This window comes from Asterias rubens, chromosome 2 (assembly GCF_902459465.1).
Source record: "Asterias rubens chromosome 2, eAstRub1.3, whole genome shotgun sequence".
NCBI classification, from domain to species: domain Eukaryota; kingdom Metazoa; phylum Echinodermata; class Asteroidea; order Forcipulatida; family Asteriidae; genus Asterias; species Asterias rubens.
This window is the reverse complement of record NC_047063.1, coordinates 632,400-647,513: the sequence shown is the minus strand read 5'-3', so window position 1 is coordinate 647,513 and position 15,114 is coordinate 632,400. Positions and strand designations below refer to the sequence as shown.

Below are 15,114 nucleotides of genomic sequence, written 5' to 3'. Positions count from 1 at the left end.
AGTTTTTATGGCTGGTTTTGTTGTATAGGAAAATGATACAAGGTGTAAGAGCAACCTACTAAGGTAACACATAAGTTTACTAACTCTACTATATGCAAGTGTTACAATTTGATCCAAGAACAAGTTTTAGAATGTTTACGCTTAATAGGTTTACATTGTTTGGTACATGGTTCTGTGATTGCGTTGAAGTGCCAGGAAATTCAAACTGCTACTTGAGCGGAATGTTTTTAACGAAACTGCTATTTTAACTTGTTTATAATGCATTTGTTCACCATGTAATTTTGATATGTGTATTTTGAAATGTAGTTTTGATATGTGTACACTTCTGAATTTTTCGTAATTATCGATTAAAAAATCTGGCCTCAACCTCAAGGTTTTGAAAAACTAAAAACGCTTCTGCCGTTGATGGCGTGCGTCAAAATGCGATGCTTTGACGTCATGTCTGGGAGTTTGCTTTGTTCTCCACACTACAACAAAGCGGAGCTCCCAACTATGATGTAACATGAGTGATTACGTAACGGAGCTTTTTGCGAATCTTTCAGAAAAGTGCTGGATAAGAGTATTCGCAATGATTGTTTTTTTACACAATTAAAATCTATTTATAGTCATATAACTCCATTTTGAAGTTGATTTAAGACATTTTAAATGAAATTTAGCAAAGTTCACGACTTGACATTTTCGTTCAAGCAGGTCTTTAAAGACAGTGGACACTATTGGTAATTGTCAAAGACCAGTCTTCTCACTTGGTGTATCTCAACATATGCATACAATAACAAATCTGTGAAAATTTGAGCTCAATCGGTGAGGTCTCGAAATCAAATTCGTGGAAAAATACTTCTTTCTCGAAAACTATGTCACTTCAGAGGGAGCCGTTTCTCACAATGTTTTATACCATCAACCTCTCCCCATTACTCATTACCAAGTAAAGTTTTATGCTAATAATTATTTTGAGTAATTACCAATAGTGCCCACTGCCTTTAAGCAAGCAGACAACATTGTTAATGTCAACAAAGACCATGACCATATGTGTGCCCAAACCTCAATCATGCATGAAGTAACAAACCTGTAAAACTTTAAGCTTAATCAGTCATGCGAGTCTAGAGAAAATAGTTGAAACCCCTAGAATATGATTTCACAGTTTTCAAATAGGTAAACTCCTATATTTACTCCTTTTTTGAAAATCATAGCATAATACCTTTTCAAAAACTTGCAATTGTATTGCCCTGCTTATTAAAAAGTTACCCAAAAGTGCATTGCCTGTTTTTTTTTATTTTTTATTTTTTTTAACATCCAATATTAAATGTAAACAATTCTAGCTTTATTTTATTGATTTACCTTTATTTGTCAGATTGAACCATCTGAGAGTGTGGGAGACCAATAAGAGCACATTGGCGGGAGGAGAGACCATCAGTTGTAGGATTCAGAGCAGGATCTTCACCACTCATAATGGAAAGATTGGTTCTCTTGTCGCTTCTCTTTGTCTGCATTCAAGCCGTTTATTCTCAATCACAGCCTTGGATTGGAAACCTCTCTGCCTATGAAATAGCTTCCTTCAAGAATCCTGTTCAAGTCATACAGATTGTTAAAACCCAGCTGGATCATTTCTTTATTCATCCTGACACCGGTGATATTTATATCGGAGCAGTCAACTACATCTACAGACTGGATGAGAACTTGGTACAGGTTGTGAATGTCAGTACAGCAACGGGTGCAGGGGAGCAGTATGTCAACTACAATAAGATTCTGGTTTTGCAAGGAGGTAGACTTATTACATGTGGGAGTGAGAGGAATCCAGCTATGAGGATAACGTGGTGTGCATCAAGGAATGAGGATGATTTATTGGAAGATGGTTTGACTGGTCAGAATGATTTTGAAGTTGCTGCATTTGGCAATTACACAACTGAAAGCATTGTAGCACCAGGACTTTATAATGGTGCACGTGTTTCAAGACTGTATGTAGTTACCTCGTACTGTGAAGAAGGATGTCAGTATTGGTCTGTCCCACCTGTTAGTAGAAGATTGCTGGTTGCAGGTGAAGGATTCATGTTTGCAAACATCGATGATGACTCTGTCGAATTGTACCGACTTGCCTTTGCCTTTTTTCCCATCAGTTATGTGAGTTCTTTTATATGGAAAGAGTTTACATATTTTGTTTCTTTCCGAAGAGAAGACGCGGGTGATGCAAGACATGTTTCAAAGATGAGTCGAGTTTGCCATGACAGCCATAACCTAGACTCATACACAGAGATTCTCATCCAATGTGATAGTCAGGCTGGTAATAATATGTACTCTTTGGTTCAAGCTGCCCATGTTGAACCAGCAGGGCCTGATTTATCTCAGTCGTTATCACTGAATGCTGATGAAGAGGTTTTATATGCTGTGTTTGCAAAGAATGGTGCATACGAAGCAGTCACTGATGTTCCACAACCCAAGAAAGGTTCAGCGCTGTGTATTTACAAGATGAGTGACATAGAAGCTGCATTTGAAGCTGCTGTGGAGGGATGTCTGACTATTGGTAATACATATGCTGTAGGATATCTAGAAAACAACCGTTGCCCTGGGTCATCAACAGTAAGTTTTTATTTAAAACTATTCAACAAATTTACACTATGTAATGTGCATACCTCAAATCATAGGCAGGGCCTACACATTTTGTGAAAGCAGTGATGAAAAGCAATACTGCTTTTCAATAACTAATACCGGCTAGAATCCCAGTCTAGGATCCTTGCGTATGGTTGGTTTACAGTTCCTACATGGTTGTGTGGTTTACTCCTCATTATGGGTCTTAATATAGCCACCTAGAGATCCTAGTGATGCAAGGTATACGCTTTCTTGTGGGTTTCTAGGAGTCTCTTAAATTGTTCAAGAGAAGAGACATTAGGCATGAAGGAAATAGTCATAATAGATATACAATTCCAAATTCTGGGACCTGCAAAACTAAAAGCATGGTCCATGTACTCCTGGTAGTGTGAGGGATAACCAAAATGGAGACCTTTGATTTGCTGAGTTTGAGAACTCTCGAAACGTAACGCATTAATCAAAACAAACAATAAATAGCAATCATTTTAAGAAATGCTTCCAACTGATTGCAAATATTCTGGCAGTTCAACTTCCTGGCTATGGCTAATAATTGTGGTATTTTGTCTGCAGCCACCTATTAATCCTGGCCTATACTGTGATGCTATGAGCCTATACAAGTATGCTGATGGTATTACCCCTGTGGTATCTACAGCAGTGTTGGAGCTACCAGACCATTTGACTTCCTCCATTCTAACCAGCATTGAACTCGACCACACTGTAGCATTCATTGGCACCACAGAAGCACAACTCTTAAAGGTCACTCAACCATATATTCCTCTTAAATAAAATACAATGGGTTTTCATGTGGCACTTACAGGTTTTCAGGGTCAACATTTTTACACAATTCCAGGCAATATTTTACTACATGATTAAGTTGAGAGTGTTTTTCACAAAAACAAAACGTTTTGAATTGGTGCATTTGCTAGATTGTTCAAGTTACTTCTGGGAGCAGTGGGGTAACAACACATTCCTAGTAGGGGTGCAAGCAGGGGTAAAGACATAAGGGGCGACTCTTTTATGTTTTGATTGAGTTTTTTGTTTATTTTATTGTACCTCATTGGGAGTGGGGGGAGGTGAACCAATGTTTCTCTGAGCCCCCGTTTATGCCACTGTAATGTAAGGGAGCCTTCACCTCCCTCTTACACTGCTTTCAGTTCTGTGATTCACTCATTCTATAGACAGTCTTTATATAAAAAGGCTCACATTGGTTCAGCTTTAATTGCAATTTCATACATTTTTATATTTTCAAATAATTATTAATGAATGGTTGAATAGCGTGCACATTTCAAAAACAGTCTTTCACTGATTATGTTTCCCAATGATAAACAAAGAATAACCAAATTGGTGTAGCTAATACTAAATAATGTGAGTTCACAGCTTTGGTTGTGACCTTAATATTGTCGCATACCAGCTAAAATTCATCACAAAGGTCACTTGGTTTTAACTTTGCAGGAAATGTTCAAAGGTGATAAGTAAATTACTGCACAAGCTTGTAAGGACATGGGTAACTGATAGTCAACACAAGGTTGGGAAAAGTGTTGGATGAATTTACCAGTCTGGAGGTGATCTGATGACAGCAGAAGAGTTGCTAAATATAGGCATTTTTTAATGTAATTTTAAAATTATTTTTCCAGGTCCATATTGAGAGTGGATCTTCAGCCAGATTGTATGAACAGATACCAATCCCATTTGATGATGATCTGAAAGGATTCACCGCCAATCCAGTAAAGAGAGATATGAAGATCAATGATGCAACGGGAGAACTCCATCTACTAACTGAACAAAAGGTGAGTTGGTGTGGAGAAAAACCTTTTGAATTACTTAAGAGAGTTTTTGCAGTATATTAAAGTTACAAGATGATGTTGAATGTGACTTTTCAAAATCAAATCCCTTTTAATATGGCAGTTGGTTAAGATGCGTGTTGAGAATTGTGGTCAGTATACAACGTGTGAGACGTGTATTGGTACGGATGCAGAGATGGATGGAGACCCATACTGTGGCTGGTGTACTCTGCAAAGACAGTAAGTATCGATGTAGTTTACAATGTCTGTTATAAAATCAAACTGATTTGGGGTTGAACATAGAAAGATTGATAAGAGTGGGATACAAACCAGCGGCCTTGCGGAATAATATTCTTGCGCTCTGTCAACTGAGCATTTTATGTTGGCGGTCTTCCTATTTTGTCCATATCATTTTTTTCGGCATGGCAAGTCGGAACCTATGCAACAATTGACTGCCTACGCCACCTACCCCCTCGGATAACCCTAGCTCTTCCTCGCCTCTCGTTGGCTGTAATCTCATAACAGCTTAACAATCGGACCCCGATATTAGACACTTTTAGGATACAACCTGGGAAAGTGGCAGCCAAGGAATGTGACTTTTTATTTCAGATATGAAATAGTTGAACACAAGAGAATCTGACTGGGAAAATTTTAATTGATTTGGGTATAAACAAAGACAAGCTTGCTAGAGCGGAATTTGAACCATGATGACCTCTGTATTAACGTGTCAATTTAAAATCAAACTGTTGCAGTTTATTATGAACAATCTATTCCGACTTTATTATTACTAAGATGTACCCGGTATAATGAGTGTCCATTGCAAGATGTTTCATCCCGCTGGTTGTCTTACAACGACCCTCAGTGTATTGAGATTACTGATATAGCTCCAGATGACAGCCATATTATCACTGTCGCAGAACAACGGGTAAATATCAAAAGATTTATGCCTAATATAAATAAACAAAAGCTGAAAGCCAGAATAGTCTGCACCCCTTTTAGAATACCAACAACCAGTATTCATTATTGCTTTCAGTGACGGGGTTTATGACTAAGATAGTAACATTACAAAGTAGGATTTTAAACTTTGAATGGTGGAAATACGATATAATAAAGGTTTGCGGTAACACCATGTTAAATGAGTTGGAGTGGTTCTGGAAAAAACAATTGGTACCGTGTCGATCAGTATGCTTCTTCCTCCAGAAGCTGATCAGAGCATACTAAATAATAGCTGTTAAAGGAACATTACACAATTGGTTTTTGCTAACAAAACAGTTGCTGGCAGTGTAAGCACTTTATGTAATCCACCATATACATCAACTGACAAACCTGAAGAAGTTTGAGATCGATTGGCCATCTGGGTCACGAGAGATTAGTGAAAAACTACAAATGTTGCTTTGCAACGATGCCAAAATAAAAATGAATAAACGCTCACTGAGCGATAAGCTCCAAACGCGAAGTTAGATTATTTATTTCTCATCATCATTAGACCGTGTAAGTTTTATGTAAATCTGTGATCCTCACGATTTTTGTTTCTTACCAATTCTGTAGCGTTCCTTTAAATTTGCACCGGGGATAAAGAATGTTATTTTTGGTTTTTACCCTTACACAGATGTGTGTTAGCACTGTATACTTTGTATATTACTTGGGTGGGATTCGAACCCACAACCCTTGCAATTCTGGACTACCGAGATTTCCCAGTAGCTAGAGGCAGTTCTAATCCTATGAGCATACTGATCGAAACGTCGACTTGAAACCAAAGGTTCTTTTTACAACCATTTTACAAACCTTTACTTTAACTTGCTGAATAGTATATTTTGCTACCAATCATTGCATTTGGTTTTAACAGATAACCCTGACTGTGCAGCAGCTACCTGACTTGCTTAACAGCCAGCATTATAACTGCAACTTTGATGATGTATTTAGCAACCAAGCGAACAAAAGTGGAGATACTCTTCAGTGTACCACACCACCAAGTAATCTGATACTTGAAATCATGATGGGAGGTAAGTAGCCGTTTCAAACCAAATGTTGAAATGTAATTTATAATTCTCCTTGAACTCCTTGAGAATATGCAAACCTGCAACCAGTCAAATTTTAGTTAGTCGTCGACATTGACACTCTCTGTATTTAATCTCAATTCAGCCCTTGGCTGTAATGTTTGAATGTTTTTAATAAACCAGTTATAATAATAAAAGCAGGTGTAAATTAAGTGTTGGCTTAAGGACACAAGTCTGATGACCAGGATTTGAAACCAACACAGAAATACGTGATATTCTTCCTACTTTAATATGATCTCCTATTTTTTGTCCTTAAACTGTGATTAAGTAACATAAAAAGTCTTTTCAACCTTTGCCATGGGTATACGTAGGCACAGAGGACCTCCATGACATAGGTCAGCCCTTGTTTTCCCCCCAAGGACACTAGAACTTTGGTCCTATTGAATTCTTGATCACTTCAAACTCGGATGATGAAACTTTTGTGCCTTTTCTGTTGTGTACTTTCCTTGCTCAGTCTGCCACTTCACAGAGGCAATGGAGGCAGTTGCCACACTTCTCCTGACCATTGCCGTGGAGCCCTCTGAAATGTTACAGTAGAAATGTTAATTTCTTTGTCTTGCCCAATATACCAGCAAGTCGTCAGGCCTGCATTGTAGTTTGGGCTGATTTAATTGGCTCTGCCAATAAAACAGTCCAACATTGGCCCAGAACACTGCTCTATGGTAAATTTCTAAATTTGATTGACAGAAAACAAGTTTTTTATGACAAACTATTGTCTTCTACAAAGATGAATAATTGGTAGTTCTATTGTCAAATTGCATTTCCTCTACTTAGATGACTCCTCATCAATGCTTTTGAGTGTCGATTCAACAGAGACAGGAGTCAACTTTGTGAATCGAGAGTTCAGTTTTTATAAATGTTCTATTCACAAAAGGTGAGTCATTGAAAATTATTAATGCACCATTGTTGATGTCAGTTGCAAACTCATTGCTTTAAAATACAAAGTTATGAAAATATAAAGAAAACTAGACTTCTGATTCCTGGAGTTCAGTGTATCACATGAAACCCCGTAATGTTGGTAACTGTAATGTGAGTAGTCCTTGTAAAGTGAGTAATCCTGTAAAATGAGTAACCCTGGAAATTTTTAACAACCGTATGTTTGAGAAATGTGAGTAACCCTGCTCTGTAACATGAGTAACCCTGTAATTACAAATCATCTAAGTTATACAAATTGTTTGCTTTCTGCAGTTGTGTATCATGCGTTGCTAGTCGCTGGGCCTGTGACTGGTGTGTCTTTGAGAATAGATGCACTCATGAGAGCACCTCTACTTGCTCTGGAATAAATGAAGTGATTGTGACTGGACAGAATGTGAGTACTTCACCCTCAAAACTTGAAAACCTTAACTTTCCACCATGTTGGACTCGCTTTTCCACTATGAGGTAAAAAGGTAATAGATGCGCTACAAATTTGGCAGCACAGGATATGATGCTACATTACTCCCTGGGGAGCAGGGCCTATGATTTAAAGGCAGTGGACACTATATTGGTAGTTACTCAAAATATTTATTAGCATAAAACCTTACTTGGTAACAAGTAAGGGGAGAGGGAGGTAGTATAAAGCATTGTGAGAAAACGGCTCCCTCTGAAGTGGAGCATTTTTCAAGAAAGAAGTACGTTTCCACAAATTTGATTTTGAGACCTCGGATTTAGAATCAAGCATCTGAAAGCACACAACTTCGTGTGACAAGGTTTTTTTTTTTTTTTTCATTATTATCTCGCAACTTCGACGACCAATTGAGCTCAAATTTTTACAGGTTTGTTATTGTATGCATATGTTGAGATACAGCAAGTGAGAAGACTGGTCTTTGACATGTGACCCCTCTGTCTGTATTCAAGATTGACGTGACACGGCTGTTCAGTTGTTAGCTTTCCAGTATTTTATTAACACTCATATATCTGTTGACGAAGATAAATACAATCGATGAGATCTTCGTCTAAGGATCTTATGAACTTACAATAATAAATTAACACTAATAAATAAACAAACAGTTCTACCTGCGGTTCATGCCATAATTCTAGGCGTCGTCCGCCATCTTGGAAATCAAAGGAAAATATAAATTAACCGTAAGCTGGATCCAAAACAGAGCTTACCTAATAAATGCATTATAGATATATTTACATTAAAGGGACTGACTTGTCCCGATGTAATTTACAAAACGAATACATAACTTGTCTTAAGGCATACTCCTCGTTTGACTCTGTTATCCATGGCAAACGAGTCAATAAATAAAAGATTTGAACAGTAAATATATACAACTAAGACTATGACGGTAAACGGAATATAATGAATGATTTAGTTAAACAATATTAACGCAAAAGGTAAGCATTAAACAATATAAAAACATAATTACCTGTTGACGAAGATAAATACGATGTGATGAGATCTTTGCTAAGGATCTTATGAACTGAAAGCCCGCAAAAATGATATCACTGGAGGGCGCAATTTGGAGGTATTACGTAAGAGAGTGAAGTTAAATAAAAAATATAGTTCATGACCGTCACAGACACTTACCAACAGTGTCCCGGGTCTTTAAGTTTGAGGAATTAAATGAATGGCCCAGTGATGACCTGGGGTAATCATGTTTAAGTGCCATGAGTGTCTGCAACTCTTTTTCAAAGTACTAATAGTTTTCAAATCATTAATACAGATTTAATTATTTGATATTTTAATGAATAGGGGCTCAAGAATAATTTGAAATAAAAAACCAACATCTTTATATAGTTTATTTGGGTAATAATACCAATTCTTTTTGAATATCCTTTCAGAATAAGGGTACCAGCATGCAAGGACCTGATTCATGTCCTCAACTACAGATTCAAGAAGATGAGATATTGGTCTCTACTGGAGTAGACAGACAAATTATCGTCCTGACTGGAAACCTTCCTGATCCTGAACAGGTTAGTGACTTTAAGAGGTATACTTATTAAATCCATTCGGAACAGAACAAACAAAAAAGTTCAAAGATTTACAAATAACTTACAAGTTTTACAGAAGGTAATGGTGAAAGACTTCTCTTGAAATATTATTCCATGAAATGCTTTACTTTTTGAGAAAACATTAAAACTATTATCAGTTCTCGATATCGAGAATTACGGATTTATTTTAAACACATGTCATGACACGGCAACATGCGGAAACAAGGGTGGGTTTTTCCGTTATTTTCTCCCGACTCCAATGACCTATTGAGCCTAAATTTTCACAGGTTTGTTATTTTATATATAAGTTGTGATACACGAAGTGTAGGCCTTTGGACAATACTGTTTACTGAAAGTGTCCAATGGTTTTAATAAGCTGAATCTCAAAGTAAAATTTTACAAATCTTGTAATCAGGTATGAAAGTAATTCAGCCAAAGTTATTGAAGACAATATTTTTTTCCAGCAATGCCATAAACTGACAAATGCTTGTAATTACCATAATAGTGAAAAGTAGCAATCAGAAACAGTAACTGAAGTTAAAGGCTTTCTAAAACATCACACTATCTAAAATTCATAGTTTTTAATTATTGGGAACATATGATGCTTGGAAGCCGATAAAATAATTTTTATAAAAGGCACTGGACATAGTAAGTATTGTTTGAAGCTTTGCATGGTGTGGAGAAATAAGAGGAAACTGTAAATAATAAACTTGTGGGTACAACCATGTGCACGGGACAACTTCGGTAGTTGTCAAAGACCAGTCTCCCTTGGCATATCTCAACTAAATAACAAACACGTGAAAATTTGAGCTCAGTTGGTTGTCGAAGTTGCGAGAGAATAATCAATGAAAAACCACCCTTTACTTCTTTAAATTACTTCTTTCTCAAAAACTCTGTAACTTCAGAGGGAGCTGTTTCCACTATCAACAGCTCTTCCTTGCTCAGTACCAAGTAAGTTTTTACGTTAATAATTGTTTTGTAAGTAGAAAGATTTGTGTTAGTTTGTGACACCAAAATAAAATTTAAATAGACAATTTGTGATTCCCAACGGACAGCCTTCCGATGTATTTGAATATTACATATGTGTCACATTGCAAAATGGGGGTCCGTCGTACGCCACACATAAGGTCTGTGTCAGTTTTTAGAAATCTTGTTTTCACATCCCGCTGTCATGAGGTTTTTAAAAAAAAATACCGCACCTCATCTTCAATGTTTAAATGTCGACACTTCCTACAAAAGCAATATCTTCAATTCAGTTGATTTTGATTTTCTCATTTGATAAGTTTTCTGGTTTAGTAATAATTTGAGCTAGCCCTGTGATCTTGTTGAATTTTCCACAAATTGAAAGCCCCGACACCTAATGTAATGATATAAGAGAATGCTGCTTGAAAAAAAAAGACTTATGAAAATTACTTACTTTTTCATGAACAGATAAAGAGTTATCAGTGTAGTCTAAACATAGAGGGAGCCAAACAGTCGGCTACAGCAACCCATGAAAATGACGTTTTGACCTGTGAAGAAAACTCAGTAAGTGCTACTTGTTTTTTTATTTTTTCAAATCTGACATGCAAGAGATTTGGGACAGGTCACATGCTCTCCCAGTTCTGGCAAACTTCTTTTGAGCCCATGAAGACAAGGAGTTATTCACTTTGGATGTAGCGCTTGTATGCCCATAGATAATGAGGTTTGTTGGGATATGCTGGCAGTCCCTGGGTCACACAACAGACATTAAAGTTAGCATTGTGGTTTTGTTCCTACCTTTTTACCTCGGACCCCGGTTCAATCCCTCTTAGGACTAAAGCCTTGCATGGTCTGGTTTTCAGTCACAACCTGTCACAAAGTGTTTCGACCCCCCCCACATAAAAAACTGTTCTTCAGATCGACAGTGACAGACACACGACACACTAATAAGAATTCTACCTCGTGTATTTATCCCAGCTGCTAATTCAAATTTTGATGTGTTTTGCCTGCACACCTCTTCATTTTTTCATATGAACTTTTTGTTTAAAACTTTTGTTGTCCTTCTGGTTTTAATTATTTATGTAGTACACATACGTGGCTGATGAGCAAGATTTGAATGTTGACTTGACGGTGGAGTGGACTGATACAAATGACCGGATACATCTACTGGATGACAGATATGGGTTCAAAGGTCAGAGTTCGAAACACATTGGTGCAATTTAGAAGTATAGCTGAACTAAAATAAGAAAAATAATGATGATAACATGCAAACCCAGAAATGGTTATTAGGTGCATTGACTGCATTGTGAAATTTAGACTTTGAAATGAATCAGAAATTAATATAACATCATTTAGGTTTCATCAAATGGTTGAAATGGTAGATGTTTGCATAAGTCATGAAAAATCAACTCGTATAATTGCCTTCGATGACCAATTGTGCCCAAATTTTCACAGGCTTGTTATTTTATGCTTATGGTGGGATACACCAAGTGAGAACACTGGTCTCTGACAATGGACCGATCCGGCCTATCAATCAAACTGTGCGCGTTCACCCATTTGACCAATCACAGCAATGATTGTGGTCGGACAAACTCGGTCATGCGTGCGCGTATGTTTGGCACGCACGGCGGAATTGTGCAGAATGTCATTGGGAGTGTTCGTACACGTTTCTTGCTCACGTGTGCGGTGGGCGGAGCTTAGTGGAAAGCCGGAACGGTCCATTACCAAACGTGTACAGTGCCTTTAAGGATGATTAAAGTTTTTTTAAATGAATTGAATTGAATTGAATTGGCTAATATATTAATTAATTATTTGTTTTACAGTAAGACTCTACAAATGTGAGTCTCTTCGTCCAGACTGTAGTCGCTGTGTATCTGAGGTAACTACCAACGAAGAGCTTGGATGTGTTTGGTGTGATGGGACCTGTGCAGTCACTGACAGTACAGTTTGTTTGATGACTAACTCCATGGTTACTCGTGATAACGGACTCAACTGCCCTGACCCTGTTATAGAAGAGGTACGTTCACTTATAAATGTGCAATGATTATGGCTTGTCTCTGGCAGGTGTGGAAGTGCTTATCTGGAACTCAGAGCATTAATCCTTACAGTGAGTTCTAAAGATGTGTTTTTTGTGCTAAAAAACCTCATCAGCTAACATCCCAGTAGGAAGGTGTTTTAAAGTTTTTTTTACCATATCAGTTTTACTTGTTATAACAATCACGTCCTGTGCAAGAGATGAATACATGTAGCATAAAAAAGTCCACTGTTTGGCTTACCAAACCAATAACAATTGCCATCCTTCCTTTCATTTCTTGACATATCTCACGGGCTGATATGTATTTTTGAAGAAAACTTAAACAGCCACCTGAGCAGAATGTTTTCAACGGAAATGGTGTTTTAACTTGTTTATAATAATGCACTTAATAGATGTTAAATTTGCATCGGGGATAAAGAACATTAATTTTGATTTTTACCCATACACTGATGTGTGTTAGCACTGTATACTAAGTACTTTCCCGAGTCCTGTGAAAAAATATCACAGGCATGTTACTCGGGTGGGATTCGAACCCACGACCCTTGTCTTACCAACTAGACTACTGAGGTTGCCCGGCAGCCAGAGGCAGTTCGAATCCTATGTTTTGCAACGGGTACCGCAACGATATAATAGATGTTAAATTTGCATCGGGGATAAATGGTGATCATCTATGATGTAATTTTGATATGTGCACATTCTGAATTTTTCGTAACTATCGATTAAAAAATCACGCCCCAACTGAAAGGTTTTGAAAAACTAAAAACACTTCTTACGTTGACGACGCGCGTCAAAGGACAATGTCACTGACATCATTTGTGGGAGTTTGCTTTGTTATACCTCCACGCTGCAAAAAAGCGGCTTTACAAATTGGAGCTCTCAACTATGACGTTTTGAGAGTGATTACGTAACAAAGCTTTTTTCAAATCTCTCAGAAAAGCGCCGGATAAGGGTATTCGAAATGATTGGGTTTTTTTCACAATTGAAATCTTTTTATAATGATATGACTCAATTACCTTATTCATTGAAAACATTTCAAGTGAAATTCAGCAAAGTTCACGACTTGACATTTTCGTTCAAGCAAGTCTCTAAGAAGATCCAGACTCGGTGCTGCTTGGTTTGGGCTATTTTAGTTCAAGAATTTCATTATGTTTGAATTTTTAAAAAAAAGGGCCGGCCATGGTCGGCTTGCCAACCCCCTTGCCAGGTGCCTGTCAGCTTTACCAATGCTTACAGTATTAAAACATTGGTTTTTGGAGTCCCCTTATTTTACAATTGCACAATTACCTATGGTTTGTTTCTATATCTTAAACTTAGATCTTTCCTCTGACGGGTCCAGTAAATGGGAACACTATTCTCACACTGTATGGGACAGACTTTGGTCGACGATTCAGTGACATCCAAGCAGTGATTGTAGGAGGTCGGATTTGTGACTTTGCTGAATTGGAGATGTATTACCTCACAGGTTCAAGGTAATAATAAAATGCATAATCAGGCAACCTTTTAATTTAATTTGAACAACTTATGAGCAAAGAACGAGCATGCTTAGATGTTCAAACTATTGTAGCGGTCTGTCAAGTAATCAACTGCATGCATGAGCTAATGTGCAAAGAGCAGGCATGTGCTTGGTTGATTTCGTTTTATAAATAATAATATTTTGATTTAGAAAATGATGAATAAGACAGATGGGAAAACAAGAAAGTAATGTTAGAATAAGAAGTCAGTTTGGAGAAGATGCTGGAAAGGAGCAGAGCATTTTACTAAAACCTTGTTTAGATGTACCAACATCACTTGCGTCAACTTGTCACGTCATTTATTGGTGGTCATCTCTATGATCTAAAGAAAGCACCCAGGAGAAATCCTACCCAGGCGCAGGACACTACACTGTTTTACAATATTTATAAAGTAATTTTTCTCAATAAATACTCAATATTCTACTGAATGACTGGTCATTTGAATAGAATATTTGTTTCACCTTGGCGGCAGTGTGACTTGTTTAATAAGAAACAACCCTGATAACCAGGCACCACAGGAGCTGATTGTTTATGTGACTGGTTTAAACGGTGACTTGCAAACGGGTTCAGGAGATGTCTCATTTGGATACAAGGTATATTGATAGATTTAAGTGTTGATGATGTTTTTGTTAGAGTAACTATAAACATAAATATGAAAAGTAAACTTGCGGGTACAACCATGAGTAAAATCTCTTTTGAAGGTGTGGCTCTGAAAAGAGCTGGTTTGGTCTCGACATTTCGTACAGTGTACTCTGCTCGTCTTCAGGAGAAGGTTTACCCGTAAGTTAAGTTTACTATTCATATTTATGTTTATAGTCGCTCTTAGTCTCCACACCATGCAAAGCTTCAAACACCATTTATGTTTTTGTTAGTTGAATATTATGTCATTGACTCCACAAACTGGCACATTGTGAACAAAACCATATTTTGTTTTATAACACAATAATTAAGACACATGGTCTGCTTGATGTTTGGTATCTAATCTGTTTTTTTTTCTGGGGTGTCTTGGCCGAGCTGATAAGAGCACCGAACTTAAGCTCTGGTGTTTCTGTTCAGCAGAGTGTGGGTTCGAATCCTGTTTGTGACACATGGTTCCTGAGCAAGACACTTTACTATAATTGCTTCTCTCCACCAAGGGGTAAATAGGAACATGTGAGGGCAGAGATGGTTCTTGTGATTGATTTAGCTTAGTGCGCTACATATTTGACAGCACAGGCTGTATACTCCCCAGGGAGCTGTGATGGTTTAAAGGGAAGGTTCATATTTGGTAATTA

General features: G+C 37.4%; 1 protein-coding gene across 1 annotated transcript in view; it reads left to right on the top strand.

Annotated features, from left to right (window-relative positions):
- Positions 1-1,446: 1,446 nt before the first annotated feature.
- Positions 1,447-15,114, top strand: part of LOC117307309 (plexin-B-like) — a 34,127-nt gene continuing 20,459 nt past the window's right edge. Inside the window, exons 1-14 of the mRNA XM_033792024.1 lie at positions 1,447-2,575; positions 3,071-3,336; positions 4,215-4,367; positions 4,486-4,601; positions 5,154-5,286; positions 6,208-6,364; positions 7,193-7,292; positions 7,607-7,727; positions 9,185-9,316; positions 10,766-10,861; positions 11,381-11,486; positions 12,118-12,311; positions 13,644-13,798; positions 14,313-14,433. Of these exons, the coding sequence (XP_033647915.1) occupies positions 1,447-2,575; positions 3,071-3,336; positions 4,215-4,367; positions 4,486-4,601; positions 5,154-5,286; positions 6,208-6,364; positions 7,193-7,292; positions 7,607-7,727; positions 9,185-9,316; positions 10,766-10,861; positions 11,381-11,486; positions 12,118-12,311; positions 13,644-13,798; positions 14,313-14,433 (2,979 nt within the window). The remainder of the gene's footprint in view (positions 2,576-3,070; positions 3,337-4,214; positions 4,368-4,485; positions 4,602-5,153; positions 5,287-6,207; positions 6,365-7,192; positions 7,293-7,606; positions 7,728-9,184; positions 9,317-10,765; positions 10,862-11,380; positions 11,487-12,117; positions 12,312-13,643; positions 13,799-14,312; positions 14,434-15,114) is intronic.